This window comes from Gordionus sp. m RMFG-2023, chromosome 1 (genome assembly GCF_954871325.1).
Source record: "Gordionus sp. m RMFG-2023 chromosome 1, tfGorSpeb1-WG-v2, whole genome shotgun sequence".
Taxonomy (NCBI): domain Eukaryota; kingdom Metazoa; phylum Nematomorpha; class Gordioida; order Chordodea; family Parachordodidae; genus Gordionus; species Gordionus sp. m RMFG-2023.
Genome location: NC_088775.1, coordinates 26,570,958 through 26,598,730, shown reverse-complemented (window position 1 = coordinate 26,598,730; position 27,773 = coordinate 26,570,958). Strand labels below are relative to the sequence as shown.

Sequence of the window (27,773 nt, the reverse complement as noted above, 5' to 3'; positions counted from 1 at the left end):
ACAATTTATTTTCCCTCTTCTTATATAATTTTATCCAAATTATCTAGCGTGATGTGAAGATAAATTAAAATATATAATAATTTAATAATATATATTTTTAAAACTAAAATTAATGCTTGATGTGGCTTATGGAGAAAGAATAATAGTAGTTTACAAGAAAATACAAATTCTAAGAAAGATCTAAAATTTAAATATCACATGGTATCAAAACTACTACTACACTTGAAAAATTAAAAGGATTTCGAAATTTGACTTGCTCCAGTTAAAACGCAATCCTGTTAAATTATAAGATAAATATTTGATTTTAAAGGTGTAATCTGATTGTTTGTTAAACAATAATAAAATAGATGATCAACTGCTTTAATATAATTTACACATATGGAGCGTTTTGAGTTGTTACTGATGTGATATCTCTTCCCCTATTATATAATTTTATTATTTTATCGTACACACATTTTTTTTTTGCATTCTTTATAGTTCAAATATATTCTTTATTATAATATGAAATAATATATGATTAAAAAATTAGATATACATAATAGTTAATAAGGTAGAAGTTGAAATAGATTATCGCAAAGTATTAAATATTAGATAATTTTAGTATTAAAACATATAAAATGTAGAATATTAGGATATAATATAGCTATTTAATATTTGTATTTACATCGGAATCAATGTTTGTTGCAAAAAAATTATACAATAGGACCTAGAAAAGAAATAAAAATTTAAAAAAACTTAGAAACTTAATAAATATTATTACAATAATCAATTGTACAATATGCAATATCTTTTTAATTAAAAAGTTTACATTAATTAATAAATTATGGATTCTATTTATTTTTTTAGCACATTTACATTTAACGCGTTCAACAATTTTTTAAATCTACAATTTCATTTTTCCAAATGTGTTTATAAAGCTAAATTTATTAAAAATGTTTATGATTGCTTATTTTCTTTAATGTTATTTTATGGACATATTCAATTGGTTTGATTTATTATAATATCTAAAAAATATTATCGCAAAAATATACAATTCGTTTAGTTTGGATTAGCATGTAATAAAAAATGGAGTTGGATTCATATTCACGTTTCGATAAATTATATAAAAAACTTCTCAGTATTGGGTTTGATGAACAAGTGGCTGCTTATATTTCGAATTTGGAGAAAGAAGGTAGTATACATGTTTATTATTAAATTAGAGATTTTTTATTAAATATTGGATTGCTTAGGCATGATAACAGATGATGAATGGGATACAAAAGCTCTCGAAGCATTAAAATCGCTCCCATCAAATGCCGCAATATCATTATTAGAGAATCTCAAATCTAGCAATTATCGAAACGCCATAAATAAAAGCGCCTATCTATTCAGTGCAATTAAAGCACAAAGACAACGTTTAAGTGGCGAAAGAACGAACACCCCGACATTATCCACTAACGGCAATATGAGAACACGTTCATCTAATTCTGAGCAAAAAAATTATGTTATTATTTTTTTTAGAAATATATGTTCTATTTTTTTTTACAAATAAATATGTTTTAATGGAAATATACATTAATTTAAAGCGATCAAACGAATCATCCCCATCCTTTTACACAGGGATGGCACTTAAAAGATATAATTTTTCACACTCAAATAATTCACGTATTACTGGTTATCCAGACAAAGGATCAGAAGTAGATTTCATTTTTACTTTTATAAATTTTTTTGATTGTTAAGATTGTTTGTAAAAACATCCCTAGATGTGTTAAAGAAGATGATGTATTAGGGTTAATGGAAAAATTAGGACAAGTGTGGGAGTTGCGAATTATTACTCATGATCCCAAAGCAAATTATAATAGTTTAAATGGGAAAAGAATTAAAGATAAAAATAATTGTTATGTCACTGTTTATGTCACATTTATGACTAAAACAGATGCTGAAAAAGCTTTAACAGAGGTTTTAAAACTTTATTTGATACATCTAATTCTATTTTAACTAGCTCAATGGTCAATATGTACAAGGAAATACAATTAAAGCAAGCTGGCCTGAAAGTGATGGTCCAAGACGTTTACAGTTATTTAATTTTGATCATGAAAAAAGCAAGCCTAAAATATACGAACAAATATCATCATTAACAAGTAATATAAATATTTGATATTTGAACAGGTCAATTATGCTATAAAAAATAATTATATTATTATTTAAATGTAAACACAAAGATGGCTTAGTAGATGTCATTTATAAACCTGCCAATGATATTTGCTTATTGGAATATGAAACCCATTCTTTGGCTCAGATTGCCCTTGAAAGATTATTATCAACCACTGTTAAAAAGCAGAATTTTTATAATTGTAATGATGGTAAGACTCATGAAAATGGAAAAGGTTCCATGTCTTCATCATCATCACTCTCAACACCAGAAGGTGATAATGAAGAAGAGGAAGATGATGAACATTCTATGTTTGTTGTGGATTGGGCATCTGGCAGAAATTATCTCAATAACAATAGCTTTAATAATAATACAATAGCCAATTATACAAACAATAGTTTGTCAAATAGTTACATAAACAATTTCAACAGTACACTTGCCTACTATGAATCTCGACCTCAAGAAGTAAATTTATCTTTATATATTAAATGATACTCAATTTAATGAAATTTTTAATAGTAAATACTTTTTTCAATATTAGATAATATCTCACTAATTTATTAATTATCTCACTAATTTATTAAAATGCTATTTCATTATGATACGAAAATTACCTTCTTTGCCTTTGTTTCTTATCTTTTAGCATTATGCAATACATATATTTTTTTTATGTATAATTTATTTTTATCATATATTAATTACACAAGATTTCCCCAAATTTTATTGCCAATATTGGCCCCATTTTTTATTTGCTTTTGGACTTTGTGGAAATAAAAATCAATTTGATCTAAATCATAAATTAAATCAAGCAATTTTTTTCTTTAAAAATTAATAATTTTAATTAATTTATGCGTGAAATAGGTTTAATTTACAGATGCATGCTAGATAAAATTCATTAAGTATTGATGCTTGAGTTATAGCTAGCTAAAAACTAACCTAAACCATTTTTAATCAGCTACAACTAATACCAGCTATTATGTATAATACAATACATAGGGTATATTGGATTCTTTTAAATGACCTCATGCACATTTTAAAAAGAATTTTGCTTTATTATTTTTTAAAATTTGTGATGGTACTTGACTTATGAACTGTAGACAATTTTGCTATAGAATTTTGGAGTAACCTTAGTTAAAATTAAAATTGATTTAAAATATGATAAAGTTGTCTGATTCATTTTTTAAATGATTAACTATTAAACGTTAAAGATTTCAAAAATCTTAAATTAAAATACTCCAACATATAAATTTTTATTTTAATGTGTAAATAAAGAAGATTGTTATTTATTAACTTATTATTATAAGGGAAACTTATATTCATAGTTTTTTAAATATGATTTTATAGCTTTAAATTATTTTCATAGTTTTTTAAATAAATGCTTAGTTTTATTTATTTCATAGTTAATTAAATTTGCAGTTTAATTTTATTAGACACCAATCCCACTACATTTGATAAAATTTAACAGTTACTTTGCTGAGAAGCATGAAGTAGCTAATAAAGTTTGTCGTTTTTACCTAACTACATGGTCCAGGCAAGACACCAAACTCTTGAACTGCATGCAAGTAGCTTAGAACTATGCAATAAAGATAAGGGTTAGTGTTTATATTAGATGAGGAATAATAGTAATTTTATTAGACATCACACCCATCACATTTGGTAAAATTAAACAAATACTGAATAATTCTATTTGGAAGAGAAAACATGAATTAAAAATTGAACAAATTGGTTTAAAAAATGTGAAATCAATTATAATAATATGAAAACCAAAACATGAATTAAAAACTGAAATTGTTATAAAAGTGGTGAAACCAATTATAAAACTGAAAACATGAATTAAAAATGTTAAATCAATTATTATAAAACCCTTAAACTAATAAAATTGTGAAATTTGATTATTTATACCCCTATTATATATTTCTTTTATATTTGACATGGTCTTAGTTTTAGTATTTTTTATTAAAAATTTTATTTTTGGAGTGGAACTAATATTGTTAACTAGTGAATAGCTTATAATTGAACTGTATTTATTATCATTACATTTTGGAATTCTTTAAGTAGAATTAGCTCATATGTCATTTATTATCTGTATTTCAATATCATTCACCTACTTATTTTTGGTTTCACACAAACTTTGATGTAAATTATGAATAGGGGAGACATGGGCTAGTTAGCACAAGGGGCTTGTCGATTCAGCAGATTTTATTTTAAAACCAGATATGTTTAGAAATTAAAATTTAATTATGTAATAGCATTGTATAATATGTATATTTGAGACTAAAAATATTTTATATCCCTAAGCTATTTAAAAATTTTTATGATAAAATATGCTTAGGTAAAAATCAAAATGTTTTTACACCACAATACTAGGTGGCATTAAAATATGAAAAGTTTAAAAATAATAAAATTTGAAATTTAAAAACCCTTTTTTATATTTCAGAAAGTTTCATAATCATGTTTCGTGTTTAAATATATTTTTAAAAGGTATTAATAATATTAGTAAATAGGGGCTAGTAGAATCAGGGCTAATTGGATCAATCAAATTATGCTTACAAATTTGGTATTTTATAGAATTAGGAAAAATAAAAAAAATTTAAAAATTTTACACATTTTTCATAATTCAAGTAATGAAATATTTTGTCATTTTTATATGAATTATTTTTATGTAAATGGTATATTTGTATATCAATATAACATTGATAATGAAAATAATGGAATAATAGTATTAATTTTTGGGAGACTTAATAAAGTAATTGAATCTATAAGCCCCAGGTTTGGAGCTTGTTGGTTCAAAAATTTCCTTTACTAGAATCAATTTTGAGAAAAAAGTATAAATAATTTTTTAAATTTAGTTAGGTAGATGTTTGGACTATTTTATGGTAATTTGTAAATTTAAATACAACAATATTTTTCTTGACCTATGATGATTTTGACAAAAATTGTGTTGACTAAATGTGGTCTCTACATTTTTCACTGCTTGATTATATTTAATTTAATTAAGATAAAATATCAATAACAATATGTATCAATCAGCTGATACCAATTACAATTTTAATGAAATATGATTAAAAAAACTTAATTTTATTTGAAATAAAACCTTTTTCTCAGTCTTCTTTCCTACATGGATAATTTTTAATTATTAAAAATGTTTTTTTATAATACAAATAATTTTTTTTAAAAAAATATTTTGTTCAAGGGGAATAATTTCAGAGATATCAAGTTATTTAATTATGCATAAATTATTGATTCCTAATATAACATAAAATATAATAAAAGAAAAATAAAGAAATAATATAACATAAAAAAAACAATTAATCAATAACATATATGTCAAATTGCAAATACTATATATATTCTTTAAATAAAATAATTATGCAACAAAATGTGAAAGTTAAATACTTATTATTTCTTATCTCTATAAATTTCAATTTTTTTCTTAAGTATTAATGGTTTAATTTGGAGTCAAGTTTTTAAAAAAAATAATGATGTATAATTATTAAGTTGGATATTGGTTACTGGTATTCGTTATTTAAGTTCATACCAATATACCAATTAGAAATTGTGGGCTTGAATATGCCCCATAGTAATTTTTGAATTATTTATGCTTGATCTGACCTTAAAAATAATTTTTTAGCTTAATTCTGATCTTTAAAAGTTGTTATATGATGTGACCTTGCTTGTAAAAATATTGTGCACTGTTATCCAGTGCTTGACTTTTATATCAATAATAGGGCTTTTGGCGAATAGAGCACCTTTATATGTCTAGTAATTTCTACAGCAAATAAATTCAATTAAGATTTTATCACTCAAAATGTCACTGCAATTTTTAATAAAAGGGCAATCACATGTCGAATTGATAATTATATAACCCTACTTGATAAAATTTTTACATAATGAGAAAACATCAATTACAAGGGTTTTACAAAAATATAATTGTAACTTGTAGTAACCTAATTTATAGAATGGCAAAAGTTCTTTTATAAAATAAGCCAAATATTTGTATACATAACATTCACCATTTTTTATGATAATTTCTCAAATTGTTAAGATCATATTAGTAATATTACTACCATTGGGGTTAATAGAATTGTGGCTTGTCAGCACAATCAAACAATTTTTTATAATATGATATTAAAATATATAAAAATTCCAAATACGAAAATTTTAACCATAAAAGAATTATGAAGAAATAATAAAATTGTGTGAAAATGATATGTCATAATTAATATATATTAAGTTAAAATATGATATTTTATAAATATAATTATATATATATAAAGATTTTAATTTTCAAGATGTTTATTTATGCCTGATATTATATTTATTTTAGTGATCTGCATCGGGCCTAATTTTTCAAGCCCGGCCCGGCCCAAAATTTTTTTAAAAAAAGTTTTGCCGTACTGAACCCGAAATTATTTTAAAAAAATTTACCGGCCAGACCCGAATTTATTTAAATATAGAAATTAATTTTTATAATTACTTAAAATAAAAGACATATGTTATATAGCGTTTAGTTTCAATAAATTAAATCAAAAATTTTTATTATACATAAAAAATTCAATATAGAATTGATAAATTTAGATATATTTAATAAAATTTCCAAGGTCCGACCCGATCTGGCCCGAAATTTTTTTAAAAATATTAGGTCTGGCCCGAAGTCCGTTCGGGCCGGGCTTAACTTTGCAGATCTCTAATTTATATTATGAAAAATTACATTGATAAATTTATATATATATTGTGATATGATATATAAAAATTATATATTATTGATATATATAAAATTAAATATCTTATGATTGACATATTTGATTAATTCAAATTATTATTATATTAATCAATCAGATATGAACACTTATTTACCATATATAAATTAGCCTGATAATAAGAAATTCTAGCAAACAAAGATTTATATATATCGTTGGCCTAGAATTGAAGTGTTCCACTTGCACAAATGTTTAAAATGAGAAAATCAACATTAAAGTTTAAAATAAAATATAGGAAAACTATTGATCAATTCTGACAGAGCTATAACTTTGGCAAAAATTAATAATTTTTAATCTAGTTTTTATTTTTATATATATTGGGAATAAATAAATTTATGTCCACTTCTAACTCAAAAATTTTGAAAATGTCGAGTGGAGCATTCCAATTCTAGACAAACGATATATCTATTATATGATTTAAATTATTACATCTAAAGATATTTGACCTGATAATAAGATTCAAATATTGTTATATACAGAAGACAGGTTCTTCGAAAAGAATCGATAAACAAATTCTTTATGAAAAAATAAATCTTCACATACCAGTATCTTTTTCAAAATATTAAATAGATACTTGTATCTTTTGCTAAATTCGAGTATTTTTAATATATGATATTTTTAAATTATCATTACCAATTAAATTAGAATAGTTTATAAAATACAGTTTTTATTATTTATTTGTTAACATAAACACATATATATGAATAAATATTTACAATAGTTAATAAAATATTTAATGATGAGTTATTTATAATAATTAAGCATTTTAATATTAGTATTAGCCTATTCTTAATATGGATAGGGAAGGGATACTAGTATTTGTTGAAATAATTTGCAAAAGAGTATTTATAATAGATTTATTATTTTATAAAATAATCAAATTTTTCAAATAATTTACCATTAGATCTTTGTCATTTTGGCGTACTTCATTGTGTCAAAACTAAATAACCTATGGCCAAAAAATATTTATATGTATTTCATCTCCACCTTTAAAAGCTTATTTGACGGCCATAATATACTCAAAATATATAAGTAAAATGCAACTTAATTTGTAAAAAATATAAAAAACTTAAAATACAATCGAATTTAAAAATTATTGCGATTATATAAAAACAATAAGAAGGATTTATGTTGAATGTAGAAGATAATAGTTGTAATTAGGGATGTACCGATATTTTTTATCAGATCGGATCGAGCCGATATTTCACCCATTTTAAAATATCGGTTATCGGCTAATAGTATAAAATTTTCCGATCCGATATAAAATGGAGTCTTTAACAATAATAAAATGTTATAAAATTAAAAAAAAGTTATATCGAAAATCATTTATTTTTATAAATAAAATCGAAATCCATTTTTATGTAATATTTTTTTAATAATAATAAATTAATTAATAAACATTCTGCCATATTGTTATTTTTTGGGCATTCTCTTTAAAAAGTGTGCGATAATCTCTTCAGAATCAGTTTTTAGTGAAGCTGGTGATATTGACAATTACCATCGCCACAGGCTGACCTCTGATAAATTGGAAATTTTGATATTTCTAAAAAGAAATCTTTGATATATTAATGTTAAATATTATTTTAAATATTTATTTCAAATTTTATATATATTTGTTTATTACTTATTATGTATATTGATTAATATGTATTACTTATTATATAAAAGTGATTTAACAATAAAGATATTTTATTGAATTGAATTATAAACTATAACTGATCATTATAATATATTTAAATGACATAAGTTATGGTATAGTTAAATTATAGATGCTATACTAATAAAAAGTATATTAAAAATTAAAACCATTGGTATCTTTACAGAATACAAAATCAGATATGATATCGGATCGGTAATCGGTGGATATCAATTTAATTAAAAATTAAAACCATTGGTATCTTTACAGAATACAAAATCAGATATGATATCGGATCGGTAATCGGTGGATATCAATTTAATATTGAAAATATAGGATCGGCCTCCAAAAAGTGGTATCGTATTTATAAAAATAAATGATTTTAGATATAACTTTTTAAAAAAAATTTTATAACATTTTATTTTTGTTAAAGATGCCATTTTATATCGGATCGGAAAATTTTATAATGTTGGCCGATAACCAATATTTAAATGGGTGAAATATCGGCCCGATTCCGATAAAAATATCGGTGCATCCCTATCCCGAAGTTTTGGGCACAAAAATAGTTAAGCTGCGAGTTTAAGTTTGGATGAGCTAAAAAACTCAATATTTTGTGATAGATAACACATATATCTTCTTGAACTATTATTTTTAAATCACCCTCAAGTTCATCACTCTCAATTTTAAAAGACATCAGAAACTTGATAAGGTCCCTCACCATTTCATTCTATATTTTTTCGAGCCTAATCGACTCTTCTAGAACTGAGAATCTCCAATATTTCATTGAATTGATTAAAAATCGATTTAATCATTATAAGTCTGCTATTCCATCGAGTCTCAATACACAAATGGAGGGTTTTATCAATCTGATTAAATAATCTAAAATTTAATGTTATATTTTAATAAAAAGTTGATTTAACATACCCACTCTGTTTCATTATATGTCTGAACCTTGAGAATATTTTTATTATCAAAGGTTTTCCTTAATATTATATATAAAAGATGAGAAGTACAATTCAATCAGATTTTCAAATGCTTTAATCATATTAGCTCCTTGGTCTGTAATGAATTGCATTTCCAATAAATATGCACTTACTGTTTTGATTTAAAAAATACATTAATTTTTATAATTATTTTGATGAAATCAATGTCTAATAATGTGAAATTTCTACTAATTTCCTTTTTAATATTTTTACCCAAATTTTTTTTTCTTCAAACTTGCATGTAATCATTACAACTTTATTAAGTTTTCAAGAATCGTTTAAGAAATCCAAAAGTCTGTGGTGGCTATAAAAAATTGTAAATAATTTAACCATATTTTCATATATATTGTTACTAGCACATCTACCTTTTTCATATATGCATAATTTCAAAAATAATTTATTGCGTATACCATCAGCAGTATCTATTAAATTTCTAGAAGTTGTCTTGACTTTTAACATCAATATTTCTATATATTGAGCCAATTTTGGCAACAATCAAAGCCTTTCCCATGAATTGTGTCAAATGATCTTACCACAATGGTAACCACCTTGTACACTCTTTTTTAAAATTTGGTACAACTTTTCAGTTTTTTGGGATCAATATCAAAAAGGCTATCAATTGTTAATTGAGTCTTTTTACTCTCTATTTTTTTGTCCTTTTTAGTTGATTTGTGCCTAATAATTTAATTTCCAATCCTCAGATTTGACATTTATTCATTTATTCATTCATTGCTTTTAATCTTTTCACCAATTTTTTTTAAGTTGGCATCCATTAAAATAATTTTTTTAATATGAAATTGTGCCTATTTAATTAAATATATAGTAAAAATATTTTATTTAACTTGATACTATCGTTTTAACTCTGCAATGCAACAAAAATATAATTAAACAAAATAATTTTTTATATGGTTGTTATGTAAATTACAAAATAATAATTGAAAATGACATATTATTCTGGTTGAACTTATTAAAAAATGATATGGGGTTATAATTGACATTATGAATTATAATTATTTAGGATATTTATATTTATTTTTCGGGCCGGGTCAGACAGCTATTACAACCCCCCGAAATTTCCGGGTCGGGCTACGAACAGTTCGCGCAGTATTGGTAGTATTTAATGAATTTTTTATTATTCCTCCCCGTTAAATTAGAATTCCGCAGATAACGCATTTTGCAAAATTTTCTTTGTCTTGTAAAATATTTTCATAATTCAGATGCCATATTTAAAAATAGTATAAATAGTAAAATTGGCCTTATTATTTTAAATTTTTTTAAAAATAAATAAAGCTTTTGGTGTTCTTTTCCATTTTTATAAAAAATAAATAAATCCTTTTTTTTAAAATAAATAAAAATTTATTTATAATTTTTTTAAAAAAGATTTCGAATCTTCAATTTTTCGATTTTAACAGGTATCCGCCTCATGCGATATAAACGCTAAATATCGGTGCCTATCTGATATTTTTATTTATTATCGGCACAGCCCTAAAAATTCTTTTATAAGTAAACCTTTTATAATTTTCATGCTCAAGAAATTTTTCAAGATAAAATAACAAATTTTTAAAAAAATATATTCAAAAGATTCAATCTAAAATTTTTTTAGAATTTTTCATTCACTAATTTTTCAAAATATTTTTAAAGAATTAATTTTCGAATCGAATAATGTTTTTATTATTCAATTTGTACAAATACGAATAATAAAATTATTCAGTTTGTACGTATACAAATAATAAAATTATTCTATTTGAAAATATGAATCGAATATCCGTAATGTAAATATTCGAATTGTATTTTTGTAGGTATAAACTCATAATCCACGTTGTCATAACATTATATTTAAGGCCGTTTCATAAAATTTATTTGTTTAGAAAGAATCGAATTCCATAAATTATAAATTTATTATTAAATTTTATTCTAACATGTTTTTATAATTATTTACACTTCTTTCCCACCAGATAAAGGCTCTCCATGTACGAAACCTGACGGAGCAAGTAGGTGAAGAAGAATTACGAAAAGCGTTTGAGTCCTTTGGCAAAGTTGAGCGCGTTAAAAAAGTTCGTAGTTTTGCGTTTGTCCATTTTCAGGATCCCCTACGAGCCTTGCAGGCCATGCGCGAGCTCAACAACACAGCCCTGGTTGACGCCCGAATCCAAATTACCGTTGCCAAAAAGCCGTTCAACATTGTCATAAACTCTCACACCCATCACCATGCTCTCAATTCGCATTCCAATCCCCACACTCACAATTCTATTGGGTCTGTCTCACCCAATGGGCACACATATAGTCCAATGGGTATTGGGACAGCGTCTCTCATTAATTCGACTAAAATTGACTATAAAGAAAACCAATATCACCGCAATTACTTTTCATCCCCTGCAGCTGGTGTTAAAGCTGAAGGTGGAGGGGTCGCGTCACTTACTGGCTATCCTAGTGTTGACCCTACAGATAACAAGGCCGCTTATCAACATCACCTTGATTTCCCCTATTCTAGCCATGAAGTGGCCAAAAAGTTTGCTCCACAAATTTATCTTTTTATACACCTTAATCTCCATTAAAATATATCCTTTATTCGTTTTAGCTGTAAATATATTTTACATTTATAGATAATTCATTTTATAAAATATAATAAAAAAGCTATCTACTCATGCCAAGTTCGGGTCCCACAAAATCTCACCAACGAAATTCGCATTTACCGAATAGTTAAATCATCTTTCTATTGATTAAATATGTTTCTTAGAAATATGAAAAACCATCATGAATAGTCCATATTTTTTTTTGTTGATAAATCAAATAACTAGGTTACTTGACGCAGGAATTATCGTCATCGTTGCCCTCAACATACCAAAAATATTACGCCAATGATCTCAATTGTTCCGATTCTCCCATTGCTAATGGAAATATTTACGCGCCCGTTCCGCCCCCATTCCATCGCGACTCTCAGCATTCTCATTCTGCTGTACCATCCACCAAACAGGGTTTTGTTCTGGGACGAAATCTTATCAGCTCGACAAAAAGTAAAGTAGCTTCCCTTCCACCCCTCATCTCCAAGCTCCAACCCATTATAGATAACGTCAAGGAGCCTCTTATAGGTAGGTATCATCTTGTTTTGTTAAAATTTCAATAAATCCTATGAAATCTTCTATCCTGATTACTTATAAAAAACAGTTGAGTTTCTATATAGCATAATGAAATGGGATTGCATAAGTGCAAAGCCCACCAATAATGAACGGCTGAATCAGAGTTTTATCTTGTATTTAATTGCTGAAGAATCCGAAATTTTCCTATCTTATAATAAGCTTATATACTTTAAAACTTGACGGTTATCGGTTTTCAACCTAACATTTGTAGCATATAAAAAGAGAAAATGATATAATGGAATTTATAATATAAAAAAATTTACCAAAAATGTAGGCAACAGATATTTCCAAAACTGCCAAAGATACAGGATTTTTACTCATTAGTCTGGTATATCTCAATAGGAATTTCCTATTGCCCAAATCAAATATAGGCTTGAATTTCTCTTATTCGAATCAAAATTTATTATGAGATTACTTTATAATATTTTGGGGATGTTTTTATGATATTTCCTATATTCTTGTTTCTTTTTCCAATAAAATTTTTTTTACATCTATTATTGTTTGGGGATAATTTATAAATTTTATGAGCAGTGTTTAGGATTAAAAACAGGGGTTCAAACCGAACTTAACCACAAAACGGAATGAACCGTTATGATTTTCTGAACCGTAACCTTAACTGAACCGTTATGAAGAAAATATTAAAAGAGCGAACCAAACCATTATAAATATTTTTAACCGGTTCAAAACGGGTTTAAAAATAATTAATTTAAAATTATTAACCTAAATTTAAAATTTTAATTTTCCTTGGGGGCATTTTTTAAATTGGTGATTTCTTTTCAAATTAAATATTTCCATATTATCAACATTATATATCAAATTAAATATTTTTATATTATCAACATTATATATCAAATAATACCAGGTTTGTTGTTTTTTCTTTGAATACTTAATTTATAAGAGATTAGAAAATTTATCTGTTAATAAGATAAGATATCTTAAAATCAGACATAATTATTCTTGGCTAAATTAAATTTTTTATCTCATTATAAAAACTTGGATCATAGAATTTAAATGACAATAAATAAAATAGTCAGCAATATTTTAATGATATAATAATTTTTTATTTATAATCATTGTTTTTTTAAATTCAGAATTCTAATATTATAAATTATTTATTATTATTATATGTTAGTTAGCATTTACCATTATCATATATGCAAAATAAAAAATGAATATTTTTCTAAATCTGTATTTTTAAAATCTTACTATAAATCGTTTAAATAAGTTAATTATATTGCATTAAATTATTTTTATACTTTTATTTATTTATTAATGTGTTTTATATTTAAATAACTTACAGTGAATTAAAAATAGGAATTACATTTTGATGTTAAACTAAATATAAATACTATAGTTTAACTTAAATTACCTATTCTGTCATATTATATTAACATCTAACAGAAATAAAGTACTGACCAATTTTTATATAATATTGTTTTACAATAATTTCTTATTAATTGATATATTCAAAAAAAGTTTATCTTAGTTTATATAGAATATATCAGAGTGGGTAATTTGAATTAAACTATACTAGTTATATTTAGTTTAACATCAAAATGTAATTCCTATTTTTAAATGTAAGTCTATTTAATATAAAACACAAATAAATAAAAGTATAAAATAATTTAATGCAATGTTAGTTAACTTATTTAAACTGAAGATTTATAGTAAGATTTTTATTATTTAAAAATACAGATTTAGAAAAATATTCATTACAAATGCCATTCTTTAATCATATTTTTTTTTATTTTGCATATATGATAATGGTAAATGCTAACTAACATATTATTTTAATAATAAATATTAGAATTCTGAATTTAAAAAAAAATATGATTTTTATAAATAAAAATTATTATATCATTAAAATATTTATTGCTGACCATTTTATTTATTGTCATTTAAATTCTATAATCCAAGTTATTTAAAAAAATAAAAATGAAGGTAAAATTGTTTCTATTAAGCTTTTTTATTTATTCTATTTATATAATAAAAGATTTTCATCTATCATCATATAGCTTTTTAGTTATCTATTAAATGTTCGGGAAAAGCCAAATCCTGTGCGTTCCTATTTTAAATTAGATATCATAAAAAATCAATCTATTTGTAAAATAGAAGATTGTGGTAAGATCTTAACTGGAGACCATGCTGCAAATCTTGAACGACATATAGAAAGATTTCACAATAGGGAATTCAAATTTTTAAGAAAAAAGAAAGAAAATTTGACTATTAAAAAAAATTCAAATAACCCAGTATAATACAATCCAAGATGCTTTTAAGTCCAACACTACTACAATACAAATCAATATAAATAAAGAAACTCTAATAACAGTTCACGGTAGGCCAATAAAATCAATTGACGACAAAGCAGTTCGAAATATTATAGATCCAATAATTATAGGATTGGGTGGAAATTTAACTATCAATTCGGAAAAAAAGATTTTTCTCTAAAATTAATATATACATGGTTAATAATGAATTTTTTTTAAAATTAAATTTATAAAAACCGGAACAAACCGAAAAGAACCGTTATAAATTATGAACCGAACCGAACCGATATGATTTTTTTTAAAAAACCGAAATGGAACAAAACCTTTATAAAATTTTAAACTAAAAACCGGAACGAACCGAAACGTTATACTAAACGGTTCGAAACCCTGATTAAAAATCACCATTCATTGAACGTTTATTTATATTTTATAGGAAAACATTTTGTAGCCAGGATATTCATTCTATCAGCGTCTAAAAAGCATGTTATAAAAAAGGCAGAGTAAATCTTTTGCTAAAAAATTAAAAAATCTTTTAAGATTATGATATCTGAATATTTTTTACAATGAAGATTTTTTGAGAATGCTCAAACTAAATTTATGATCATTTTACCTTTAATTCCAAATTATTTTTGTAAAAAATCTTTTGTGAATCTTTAGTTCAATAAATCTTTCACAATCAAATGAAGTTTTGTATAAAATATAATATAAGTATATATAATATTATTTTTAAACTATGAAAAAAGGTATAGGCGAGAATGCTCAAACAGAATTTAGGTTACCTATAATTCTAAATCATTTATAAAAATTTTTAAAATATATTTTTTGTGACTTTTATTTATTTTTATGTATTAATAGTATTCTTAAACTCAAAAAAAGGTTTAGCCAAGAATGCTCAACAGGATTTATGATCAAATTTTACCTATAAATCCAAAATTTTTGTAAAAATATTGTGTAGTTGAAAATGTTCAAATTTTATCTTATAAATCTTATAAATCTAAAAAATATTTTATAATTAAATCTATATAAAATATAATACATATGATAAAATTTTTAACCTTGAAAATTTGTAGTTGAAAATAATTTTGAATTTTGAAAAGGGTGTTGATAAAAATATTATATAGTAGTTGATAACTAATAAAATTTTTAAAAAAAATCAGTGCATTTAAATATCGAATATCAATGTAAAATTTAAAGATTTCTTATTCATCTAGCATAATATATAATATTAATTACTATTCAATTTTTAAAATTATTTACAGAATGGGAAATAAATAGATAAAAAATACATCATTCATAAGAATTCGTGGGGCAATAGTAGTCGGTAACTCGTAAGGTCGATTCCAACTCCTGCTATTTTTGTACTTTTTCACAAAATGTGTCATGGCCTTTATAATGGATATAATAATTACAGTGTAATATATCATCAATTATTGATGCCATCGATTCATTTATTAGTACATGAAGCAAATCACACCTTCCAGTGAGATGAATCTCCTTGTCATATCACTAAATCTGCATTCTTGAAAGGAAGGATTTTTTGAAGAATAAATTAGAGTCTATATACAAATCGATATCTCAGAATTACTAGAATTTTATTAATTCAATGCCACAAAGAATTATTGTCGTTATAGAGGCGAAGTAACACGATTTTAATATATGGCAAAAACATCACATTTTAGCATAGTAGGGCGCTAATTTACAGTTAAATATTAAATTATATATGCTATTGCTAATAATTTAAATATATCCATATTAAATTATGTTCATTATATATTGGTATTTTATAATAGTATAGTTTTTGAAAGATTTTTGAGTGTTCATGAATTTATTTTTTTAAGTAAGACAAAAAAAATTAAGTGTGCCGGAGTATCAATTAAGCCAGAGAGTATATGTATATTGTAATCTTCTGGAAATATGGAATCAATTGGTTACTTTTATTCTAACTTATTAATTACAATTATTAGCATATTTAATGATTAAATTTATTTCGCCATTATATATTTTATCACACAGGCCTGAAATATATCACCGAGTACCATTCTTACAGCAATGGGATACTAACAACTCGTTACGAATGCTCTGTTTGCGACATAACTCTAAACACCAATAAAATACCACAGCACAAAATATTAGATCACATTCGAAGCAACGACCATATTAGGGCCTACATTGTAATAACAGTAATTTTTTTCACTAACTACCACACTGCTATAAATTATGATAAAAATAAATGCTACATATTGACTTAGGATTTTTTTTAGATTTGATTTAAAAAATTTTGGCTTTTAAAATGTCTTCAAAAAGGGAAAAAATAATTTTAAACAAAATAAAAAAATCTCTAATTTTAAACAAAATAATATGATGATTTTACTTTTTTTTATGTTTATATCTTGCACATTTTGAAAAATAAATAAAAATTTATCAATAATTTTTTCTAATCATAAAAATAAAATATATTAATTTTGATAAAGATGACTTAAAATAACAAAAAAATAACAATAAATGCGCAAAATTAACTTCCCTTCCCCTAAAATAGATATAACTGATACGCCCTTACTAATCGAAAACCGAACGTCGCACTTAACTTCACCCCTGGCTTAATTATTTCATCGTATTTTCAACAATTCGAATGGTAGTTATTTGAGTATCCTCTCATGTTAATTTGCTTGTTCGTAAAATTTACGACCCGATTTTGTGCTCAGGTAGGTCAGCTCTGAGCACAGACCCTGGGTTTAGACCTGGCACAAAAGCCCATTTATTTTTAGTTGTTTTTGTTGAACTTAGAAAAGTATATACAAGATTTGTTCATTAGGTGAACAAGCATTCCCCATCAATAGGCTAATTCAGGGCTTCGGAGGTCAGGAATATTATCCAAAATTATAATATGGGCATCAAATAAAAGGTGTTTTAATTATATCTCGACTGTAATCATAATTATTCTAAATGGGCGGGTCTAGGTCTTGAGGGCTTAGGAATATTTTTAAAGCAAAATATTGACAACTGATTACGATAATCTATTGTGTTTATGAATATATTTTAACATTATATTTTCTAATAGGCCTAGGGCAAATATAATATGCGATAAATTGTAGGATTTTTTTTTGATTTCCTTTAAAAGAATTTGTTGATGCAAATTTAACTAAAAGAAATCAATGATTTTAACTACAATTCTTAAAATATGTGATTATTATATCAATTTTCTTATTCTAAACGTAATAGCTACAAATAGTATATAACACATTGTTTTAGATATTAAAAATTATTGTTTATAAGAGACAGTTTAAAATTTTTTTAACTTTTATTTGTTATTTAAAATAATAAGTAAACAAAAAAATGCTTCATGAGATTTCATCATTTATAATACCATAGTGATATACTGGCCATTCCTCCAGATAAAAAAATAAAATAGATAAATTTTGCCAAAGTAACTTATAAGTATCGAGGTGATAAACTTATAAATTCTATGGTAAGCAAGATTTTAGAAATTTTGATATCTATTTTTTAAGAGATATTGTTCTTTCGTAGTTAACATAAAACATCTTAAAAATCGAAAAATGTGATGATATTTTTTTATAATTTATATTTAAACAAACAAACGAATACATATAACATAGTATTATGATAAACATATGAAATAAAAAATAATATAATATGCATCTAAAATATATATATTCAAAACGCATATAAAATGAATGATATGTTAATAATTCGATATAAGTTTATTCCATTTTACAATGTTGCCAAATTCCGATAATTATACATTAGGAATGAATCTTGCAAGGTAGATAAACATAGCATAAAGCCCCGCTTCAAATAATATTTTAAACAAATATATAAATATTATTAATTTTATTGAGATAAATAATATTATTATATGACATGCATGAGCATGACAACACACTTAGTGTTGTTAAATGGCTCTAACTTAAGAGATTTTTAGAAACAAATAATTCACGATTTTAGCCAAATAAATATTACGTGTGCCTGGAGTTTAACACGAATAATAAATTTAAACTATTAATAAATTAAGCACAAAATAGCCTATTAGCAAAAATATTATTTATTAAATCAATTTCTAAATAAGTGTATTACATGTATACCTGACAAGTTATTGCCATATTTCATCATAAAAAGACATTATATCTATGTCCCAGGAAGAAAGTGATATGCATTGTTTTAGTATTGAGTGAACCATCCTGTTCCTCAGTTTGGACATAGTATTACTGGCCAGTGAAAAACCTTTTTTCGATGCCACCAACGTTTGTTGGCATAAAAAGTCCTTGGCCATCATTGCTAAATGAGGAAAACAATCAGCATTCCCTCTCCACCAATCTAATGTATTCGTTATCATCATTATTACCATTTGATGCTCCTTTTCTAAATATATAAAATCTCAAAGATATTTGATTTTATCCTAAATCTGATTTTATCTTCTCTTTTTATAGTCAGAATTATTAAAAAACAAATATTAAATAATAGACACATATGTGAATGTTAATTTTATTTCAACTTAGAATCTTTTTCTCTTCTTAACGATGCTTCAAATTAATTTTTATTTTCATTATTTATTCGGAAATCAAATTTTAAATTTAGCGTGAAGTTAACCCCCGATATTGCAATTTTGACATTTTTCATAACAGATGAAAAAAAGTTACACGAATGACATGGTGGGATCTATGTGACCCCAAGCTCCAAAAAAACCCTTATAGCTCTTGAACTACTGAAAAAAATCAAAATCAATTTTACACACGCACTTTATTTAAAAATGTTAAGCTATTAAAAGATTCATTCAAAAATATCGAAACAATTTTTAAGTAATAATGTTTTAAAATAACTGGGGTCTGCATAACCCACCTATGCAATGAAGGGCAGAGCCAGTCTGATATTTTAAATATGATACATTTTTTAAATTCAGGCTTATATTTTGAAAATAATTTAAATTCAGGGGACTCTTCAAATTTTTGAGAGGACTCTATGCTATAGATATATTCGAAATTAGGCATATATTTTTAGAGACCTGCAGAGATACCATTTGCACGGCCCAAATTTAAAAAAAAAATTTAGCCCAGCCCGGATTATTTTAAATATTCTATATTTATTTTTAATTTTATAGATAATAATGGCAATTTAAAATTGGTTTTTTAAAAGAAAATTTTTAGGCCTGGCCCAGGTATATTTAATTAAAATACGGCCGCCCAGGTATCGGGATCCGACTTAGGGTAAAGTGTGATTTTAATATAAATATATCTTGCAGAAAATGATATCTAGATTAGAGGTCTGCATTGGGCTGGTTTTTGGACCAAAAGCCCTCATCCAATGTTTTAAAAAATTTAACCCGCCTGCCCAGCCCATTTGTCTAAAATTCCTTACCTGGCCACCCGCCCATTAGTCTAAAATTTTTTACCTGCCCTCCCATTACACTCTGTGACAAATTTCGACTTGATTTTTTGGGAGAAAATAAAATAAACATGTTTTAAGACAGTTTTTTAAGCATATTCTAAATCCGCTGTCAGTTTTTTTCTAGCACGTCAGGTTTTTTATTTATTTTAGGTTAAAGTGGCCAAATAGGTCATTTTTAGCACTTTTTGAAGGTTTATAACTTCGGTTCTAATGATCCCTACCTACAACTAAAAAAATATCTTAATTTTTGCAGCAAACCTTCCTTATTATTATTATACATTTTTTAAAAAAAAATCCTTACTCAATTTTAAACAACCTATATTTTTTAAATTTACCTTTATTTATAAAATCTTTTTAAATATAGCTTACATTTAATATATTTATTTTAAAAAAAATTAATGAAAGAAATTAAATGTTTATGAAAAATTAAGTGCGAAAAAAAATAATTCTTCTCCTTTCTTCCTACTCGTTATTTGGCATTATTATTTATTGCCCATACTACGGGTTCAAGGTACTCCATTGGAAAATCATATATTTTGATATAAATTGATTAAAAAAAACAAATATTCTTAAAAACATCAAAAAAAGATAAATATTAATAAAAAATATGAAAAAATTACCAATTATTGCATTTTAAATGAATTTTGCTTCAAAAATGCTCAGTTCAAAAAGAGTACAAATTAAAAAAGTGGGTACAGATATCTGATTTTGGTATAAATTGATCATAAATGCATAAAATATTACTAAATACAACTAAAAAAGATAAATATTACCTTAATTTTGCTTTAAAAATGCTTTATGCAGAGAAAATTCAATAAAAGTGTACAAATTAAGAAGTTCGAAAATATCTGTACCGACTTTTTTAATTTATAGATTTTGGTTGAATTTTCATGGCATAGAGTACTTTTGAAACATAATTAGAATTAATATATAATCTTGAGCATAAGCAAAATTATATAAAATTTATCTTCTAAAGTTAATAATTTTGATAGTAATTTAAATTGAAAACTTAAGACCCCCAAAACAAAATTCTTTACCATTTTTCTCAAAATCCAATCTATAAAAAATTATAAAAATTAGTAAATTTATAAAGAAATATAGTTTAACACTATCACCAATTTTCAGGGATTTTTATTAGATACTTTTTAAAATATATCCGTATAAAGACCTAAATTTTACCATTTTTGAGATTTCGAAAAGTTGTCTTTATACGGTAATATTTTTAAAACTTGGCGTGTAGGGAAAATTTACTCAGCGTCAAATTCTGCACCAAAACTTGTTTTTATTATCTTCTCCCATTTTTCCTGTCACACAGTGTTATTTATAAAAAATTTTAACCCAAGCCTGCTTATAAAATTTAATTATGGTTATTCTTTCATTTTTTTAAGCATCTAATAAAAATATTTCATTACTCTACAAAAAGTTTATAATTTAGGAAATTAATATAAGTATAAAAATAATCAATGTAAATTATGGACAATTTATTTGATCAAATTGAATATTTATGAAAAAAATATAAATGTAAAATTAATATTATATGTAATTATAATGCAAAAATAATAATGAATCGACATTTTCTGGATTCAAACACGTTCTTCTTTGTTCTAAAAATATTTCCAGCAATGCTAAATCCGCGTTCGGAAGAAGCACTAGTTGCAGGAATTGCCAATATTTTTATTGCTAATCTTGATAGCTTTGGCAATCTCTTTCTTGTTGTTTCCGCCAAAGTAGGATATACGTTTGAAGTATATCCTCTTCCTCAATTGAGATCTTTAAATAAAAGTGAAACCAATTATAATAAATTTAATAAAGTAATTTAAATTAATTGTAATATGCAACTTAAAATTTTGCTAAATTATACATATCAAAACTGGTTACTTTAAGATTTAAATATTTTGTTATGTCATTAGGTACAATACTCTCCTCTGTAACAACCTCATCCTCCCATATGTTGGGGTTTAATTTTGAAGCGGATGCTATTTATTTCAAACATTGCATTTAATAGAACTAAGCAATTTTATAATTTATTAATTAATACGCTTTAATTTGATTCTCTTTGCATTTGGGGAAAGGGGTAAAAAAAGATAAACAATTATTACTAAAATAAAATAATACAATGCAGATTGCAAACCCAAAAAAAGGAAATTTTAAGAGAAAAGTTTTATTACATTCCCATAAAAGGAAATTTTTAATAGACAAAAATGTTTATTTATTCTAATATAAAAGTTTATTGTTGTGTTTATTACATAATATAGTTAGGTAAATGTTCTCCACTTAAAAAAACAATTGGTACAATAAAAAAGAAATATTGTTATTTATAGTTCATTTAAACAATTAATTTTTTTAGTTTGTTTTTGAACAAAAATTTTAAATTCCTTAACCCGCCCGCCCATTGTTCAAATTTCTTAACCCGCCCGCCCAGCCCGCCCATAGTTTAAATTTTTTTTAACCCGCCCGCCCATAATTTCAAATTTTTTTAACCCGCCCGCTTGCCCATTTTCGAAAAATTTTTCACCCGTCCATCCGCCCGCCCACTTAGATAGGCGGGCAGGCCGAAACCCCGCCCAATGCAGACCTCTAATCTAGATACAATCGATCTCTATCTAGATATATTTCTAGATGATAGTCATTTAATATTTGAAAAATACCATTTAACAAATAAGCTTAGAATCAAATTAATTTGTATCTTTCATATTATTAAAAACATATTTATTATATAATAATTATAATATTACAATATGATATCAAATAAAAAGATATCAAATACTGATATAGCAAGTTGGTATATCATTTTTAATGTTTTATTTCTTAATTAATATATCGATGTTAGAGAAATAAAAGTTACACAAATTTGGTGAAGTAAATGAGGACCTCACAAATAAGCTATATAAATTATGGAATTCCGAGAGAAATATTTTTATCAGAATCATATAATGATTATTCTTATTGCCGTGCCCTGTTTGATATTATTTTTCTCATCATCATCAAGCACTACCTTTATACCTTTAATTCGATTTTCAATGTAGATTAAAAAAAATTTTTTTGTGAAATTTGAATGAAATGTTTGGAATTCACTATCCAGCAAACACTAAGTTTTAAAATCTTTTTTTCAAATTTTGTAAAATTGGTTCTCCTTTTTTTGAATCAATTTTTTATATAAAAATTTTATCTATAATATTTTAAATAAATTTTCAACACAATTTTTTTAAAGGTGAAGGACCATGCTGACATCTGGAACGCGCTCGTCAATCTAGCAGCCAGTCCTGAGGCAAATGCTTCTCTCAACCGTGTTTTTTCAGGCTCAAGTCCACCCTTGTTTCTTTCCCCCGTGGGTGGTAGCGAGGGTGATAACATGTCCTCCCAAGACTCCCTCGCCATAAACCACTCGGTGACGCCCCCAGTACCCTCGTCTTCCACCATGAGCTCATTTTTCCCACTCGTGGTAAGCATGATAGAGGCTAGGTATAGTCGCCAAAAAATCCACGTTAAACATGACCCGAAATTTCAGCCTCGGACTTATTCAGCAGTTGTCGATGGTTAAAATTCTAATATTTGTAATTAGATGAGCTTTAACTGAGTTCTGCTAAATTTAATATCAACAGATAACTAGTTACTTGTAGCTGGATCCCATGTCTAACAAATTTTTAGGGGAATGTAACATCTAACCTTAAAAAAATTTATACAAATTATTCTAATTTATTTGTAAAGCATAAGACTTTTCGATAAAATAAACTTTAATAAAAAATTTCACAGACGGAAATCATTTATGGTGAATTATTATTTAATTTTTTGTAAAATTCGACAATTTATAGCTACTCCTTCTTCTGGTTTGCCCGCCTACGAGGTAAATAAGCCCGTATCTCCACTTTCGCTTCCGCTTGCTAAACGGATTGAATCCATTGCAATTGATGGTGTTCGCATAAAATCACCCGGCCAGCATGATCGCAGCATTATACAACAGCTTTTGGCCCGTTTAAATATCGACTCCAAACTCGTAGTTGCGCTAAATAGACCCATCGAGAATCTGGATGGTAATCATATTTGCTTTAAAGATAATTTTATGTGGTTGAATTAAGTAAGCATCAAACCATCAGGTTTATGTTTGATGATTTTTGATTTTATACTAAAAAATAAAATTTAAACTAATCATGGATCAGGATTTTGATTATCTAATTTTTAAATCGCAAATCCCAATTTTCATATTTTATTTCATGTTATGCTCCTAAGATCATATTTTTTCCCTATTCTTCTTGAGAATAAACTATAAAGTACAAAATTAATATATCTTTTGTAAGAAAGTAATCATATTTTCTCCGGATTCTTCCTGAGAATAAACTTATAAAGTACAAAATTGATATATCTTTTGTAAGTAGTTAGAAGGATTTATTGTTATAAATATTAAAAATTAATATGATAATTTTATTGAGAATAGATTTTCATCAGACCTATTTTAACCTGCTTTTGAAAACACTTATACAGTGCTGAAAAAAATATTTTTTAAACAACTGGCAGGGTGGGTTATCCTAGAATATTTTATTATTCAAACTGTTAAAACCTGCCAATTGTGATCTATAATTCTAAACAATTAGCTCATATAAGGTCTTCGCCCATTTTGAATATATACTAACATTAAGCTACAATATAAAAATAAATAAATCTACCAGATGTTGTTATTATAATTTACAAAAATATAATAAATAGTTTTTTTAACGATTTTCTAATTTTTAAAAAATATTTTTCATTTTTTTACTACTTGTCGTTTACACAATTATTTTTTTACATCCTAATGCCTGAGAAATTTGCTTTTTTACTAATAGTGCACACTAAATTTGTCCATAGTAAACGTGCAAACATCATTCCTGATCTCGGCCTCATGAACAGCAGCATTATAGGGAAAGGTCGCCACAACAGTGCGGCAGGGATAGACGACTTGACTCTTCAGGGCTCCAGATCCAACCATGAAGCGTCCCCAAATTTTTTGGATTTTTATGCTGGAGTCACTGAGACTTACTTGTTGAAGAAGATGGTTAGTAAATACAACAGTTCCCCATACGAAGAAGACATCGATAATGATTTTCACCTTGACCACTCCTTAGCCCAGCATCTGGTTCACAAATATCCCTATGGTAAGAGTGCCACAGATGATTATAAAACTAAATCTCTCAACTTTGATGACGGCCTAGTGTATGAAGCCGCCCCTGTCGATAACCTTAGCGCAATGTACCCCCGCGGGTTCAACGCCTCCACCCCCTTAGACGACCTATCGATCGAGGCTCGACGCAATGTAATGGGATCGCCCATTGCTGCCGCTCTCTTTTTTGGAAATTCTGGTAATGGAATAATCGGTAAATCATTTACTTCTCCCCCCGTTCATCAGGTACAACACAGTAACCCTTTCACATTGCCCACATTTGATCTCAAACTCATGTCATCATCTTCAGCGACTGTGAATCTTCCACTAGCTCCCGCCTCAGCCAATCCTCATTTTCGTTCATGGCAAGGAAACTCTCAGGTCCTGCAACACCCTCCACAACAACCCTTACATAACTACCATCACCAATTACAGCAACAACAAGCGGTTTCCAATTCGTCTGTTATACCTTACTCTGATCCCGCCCATCAAACCTCCACTTACTCCTCTTTTTTCGACCACGATGAGTCTAGCAGCATTGATTATCTCTTACTCAACCGAGCTACCGCTGCCTCTAATTCCCGTACTCCTATCCACAACAACGACCCCTTGGCAGATCATCTCAAAAGCGAATCTATTGTTGATCCCGCCCTAAAATATGCCCATAATTCCGATTACAGCAACAACCTTAACCGTATATTCGATTACTACAACGCCTACTATAATAACTACAATACCAGCAATATTAATCAAAGCTATAGTCACGACGAAGGCTTAAACGTGGATAATGACCATCCCACTCTCGTCAATAACACCCATTCAAACAACGTTAAAATCGATGCTAATGTTGACAATTCGCATAATTACTTATGATATTACCATTTTTTAAAGTTTTTTTAAAATTTTGAAGGCACAAATTTAGGTCGACCAATCGTAAAATTCGTTATTATTATTTTTTTTATAATCGATGATAGAAATATGAAATAATTCATATATATCTGTATTTTTTTATTTTAATTTATGAAACATAGCATAAAGAACATACAAACTTATATAATATATTATATTGATAATTTATTGACGTAACAAACCGGAATTTTTTCTTATTGCACATTTGTTTTTTTGTTATTTTTGTTATTCTCTTCATTTATTTTATTTCTCATTTTTTGGATTTTGACAATTTGAAAGATAATAATTATTATATCTTGTTTTCTATCTACTATGTACACCTAAAATAATTATATTCACAAACATAATCAATCGTTATCCTCTAGTTTAGCCCCCCCCCCTCTTCCCAGTATGCCTTCTAATGTTTTGATCCGATGATTTAAAAAAACTTTTATAATATATATTTTGAATATTTCTTTTTTATATTAATCGTAACAAAAAAATTTTAAATTACGTATCGTATTTTAGACAAACATAAATAAGGGTTTACTATTTTTTGCCCACTTTTTTTTAAAAATATATATATACATATATTATATAATAATATAATCATATTTAAAAATAATTAATAATCTGAGGAACCAATTCATTGATATCATGACTATTTGTCATTATTTCATTTCAAAACATAATTATTAATTTTTTTTTATAATTCCTTACCAAGTATTCCTATTATCAAGACGACATTAAAATTATTTTATTTTAGATTATAACAATCAACTTTTGGCTCTTTTTTGATATATATTATATATAATAAATTTTAGTAATATTATCTCCATTCGTTAGTTATCACGTGTTATAAAAACATCCAGCCAATCGCATAATTCGCTCTATTTTTTATTAAAAATAAAATATATTTTCATTTTCTTATATTAAAAAAATGTTTCTGGAATAATATTTATTCTCATTCATTTTAATTATTATGGAGAAATCTGATACGCCCATATAAACTCCAATTTCATCATTTTTTTTTACTATTCGTTATTATTATGATAATAATATTTTAAATTTATATTATTGTTCATTGTTGTTATTATTGTAAAGTTTTGGAAAAGAAATACAAAACCATTTTTTTAAAAAAAAAATAGATAAAATCATAATTAAAAGTTGAAAACATCTGATTTGTGTTGTTTTAATTGCCCATAAATTGTTAAGATATATTTAAATTAGGGCTGTGCCGATCCACATATATTTCACCGATTCTATATGATTTGGTTCAAAATTGTTCATATTGATTTTTTACCACCCCCCTTACTAAATGTTATTTTAAAAAACCATATTTTCTGTGCAAAATGTCGAATTATGCATTTAATTTAATTTTAATATTTTTATTTCTACAATTAAGACAAAAATTTACATTATAATAGATAAAAGAAATAT

At 25.8% G+C, this 27,773-nt stretch overlaps 1 protein-coding gene across 1 annotated transcript; it reads left to right on the top strand.

Moving 5' to 3' along the window:
* The first annotated feature begins 1,032 nt into the window (after positions 1-1,032).
* On the top strand, positions 1,033-27,347 carry LOC135922922 (uncharacterized). The gene is made up of 13 exons (XM_065457456.1): positions 1,033-1,171; positions 1,230-1,483; positions 1,566-1,676; positions 1,720-1,938; positions 1,982-2,120; positions 2,202-2,596; positions 11,466-12,019; positions 12,145-12,209; positions 12,309-12,599; positions 16,928-17,085; positions 23,526-23,850; positions 24,127-24,345; positions 25,132-27,347. Exons 1-13 carry the CDS (start codon positions 1,066-1,068, stop codon positions 26,316-26,318), a joined length of 4,023 nt encoding a protein of 1,340 aa, XP_065313528.1. The 5' UTR covers positions 1,033-1,065; the 3' UTR covers positions 26,319-27,347.
* The last annotated feature ends 426 nt before the right edge of the window (positions 27,348-27,773 follow it).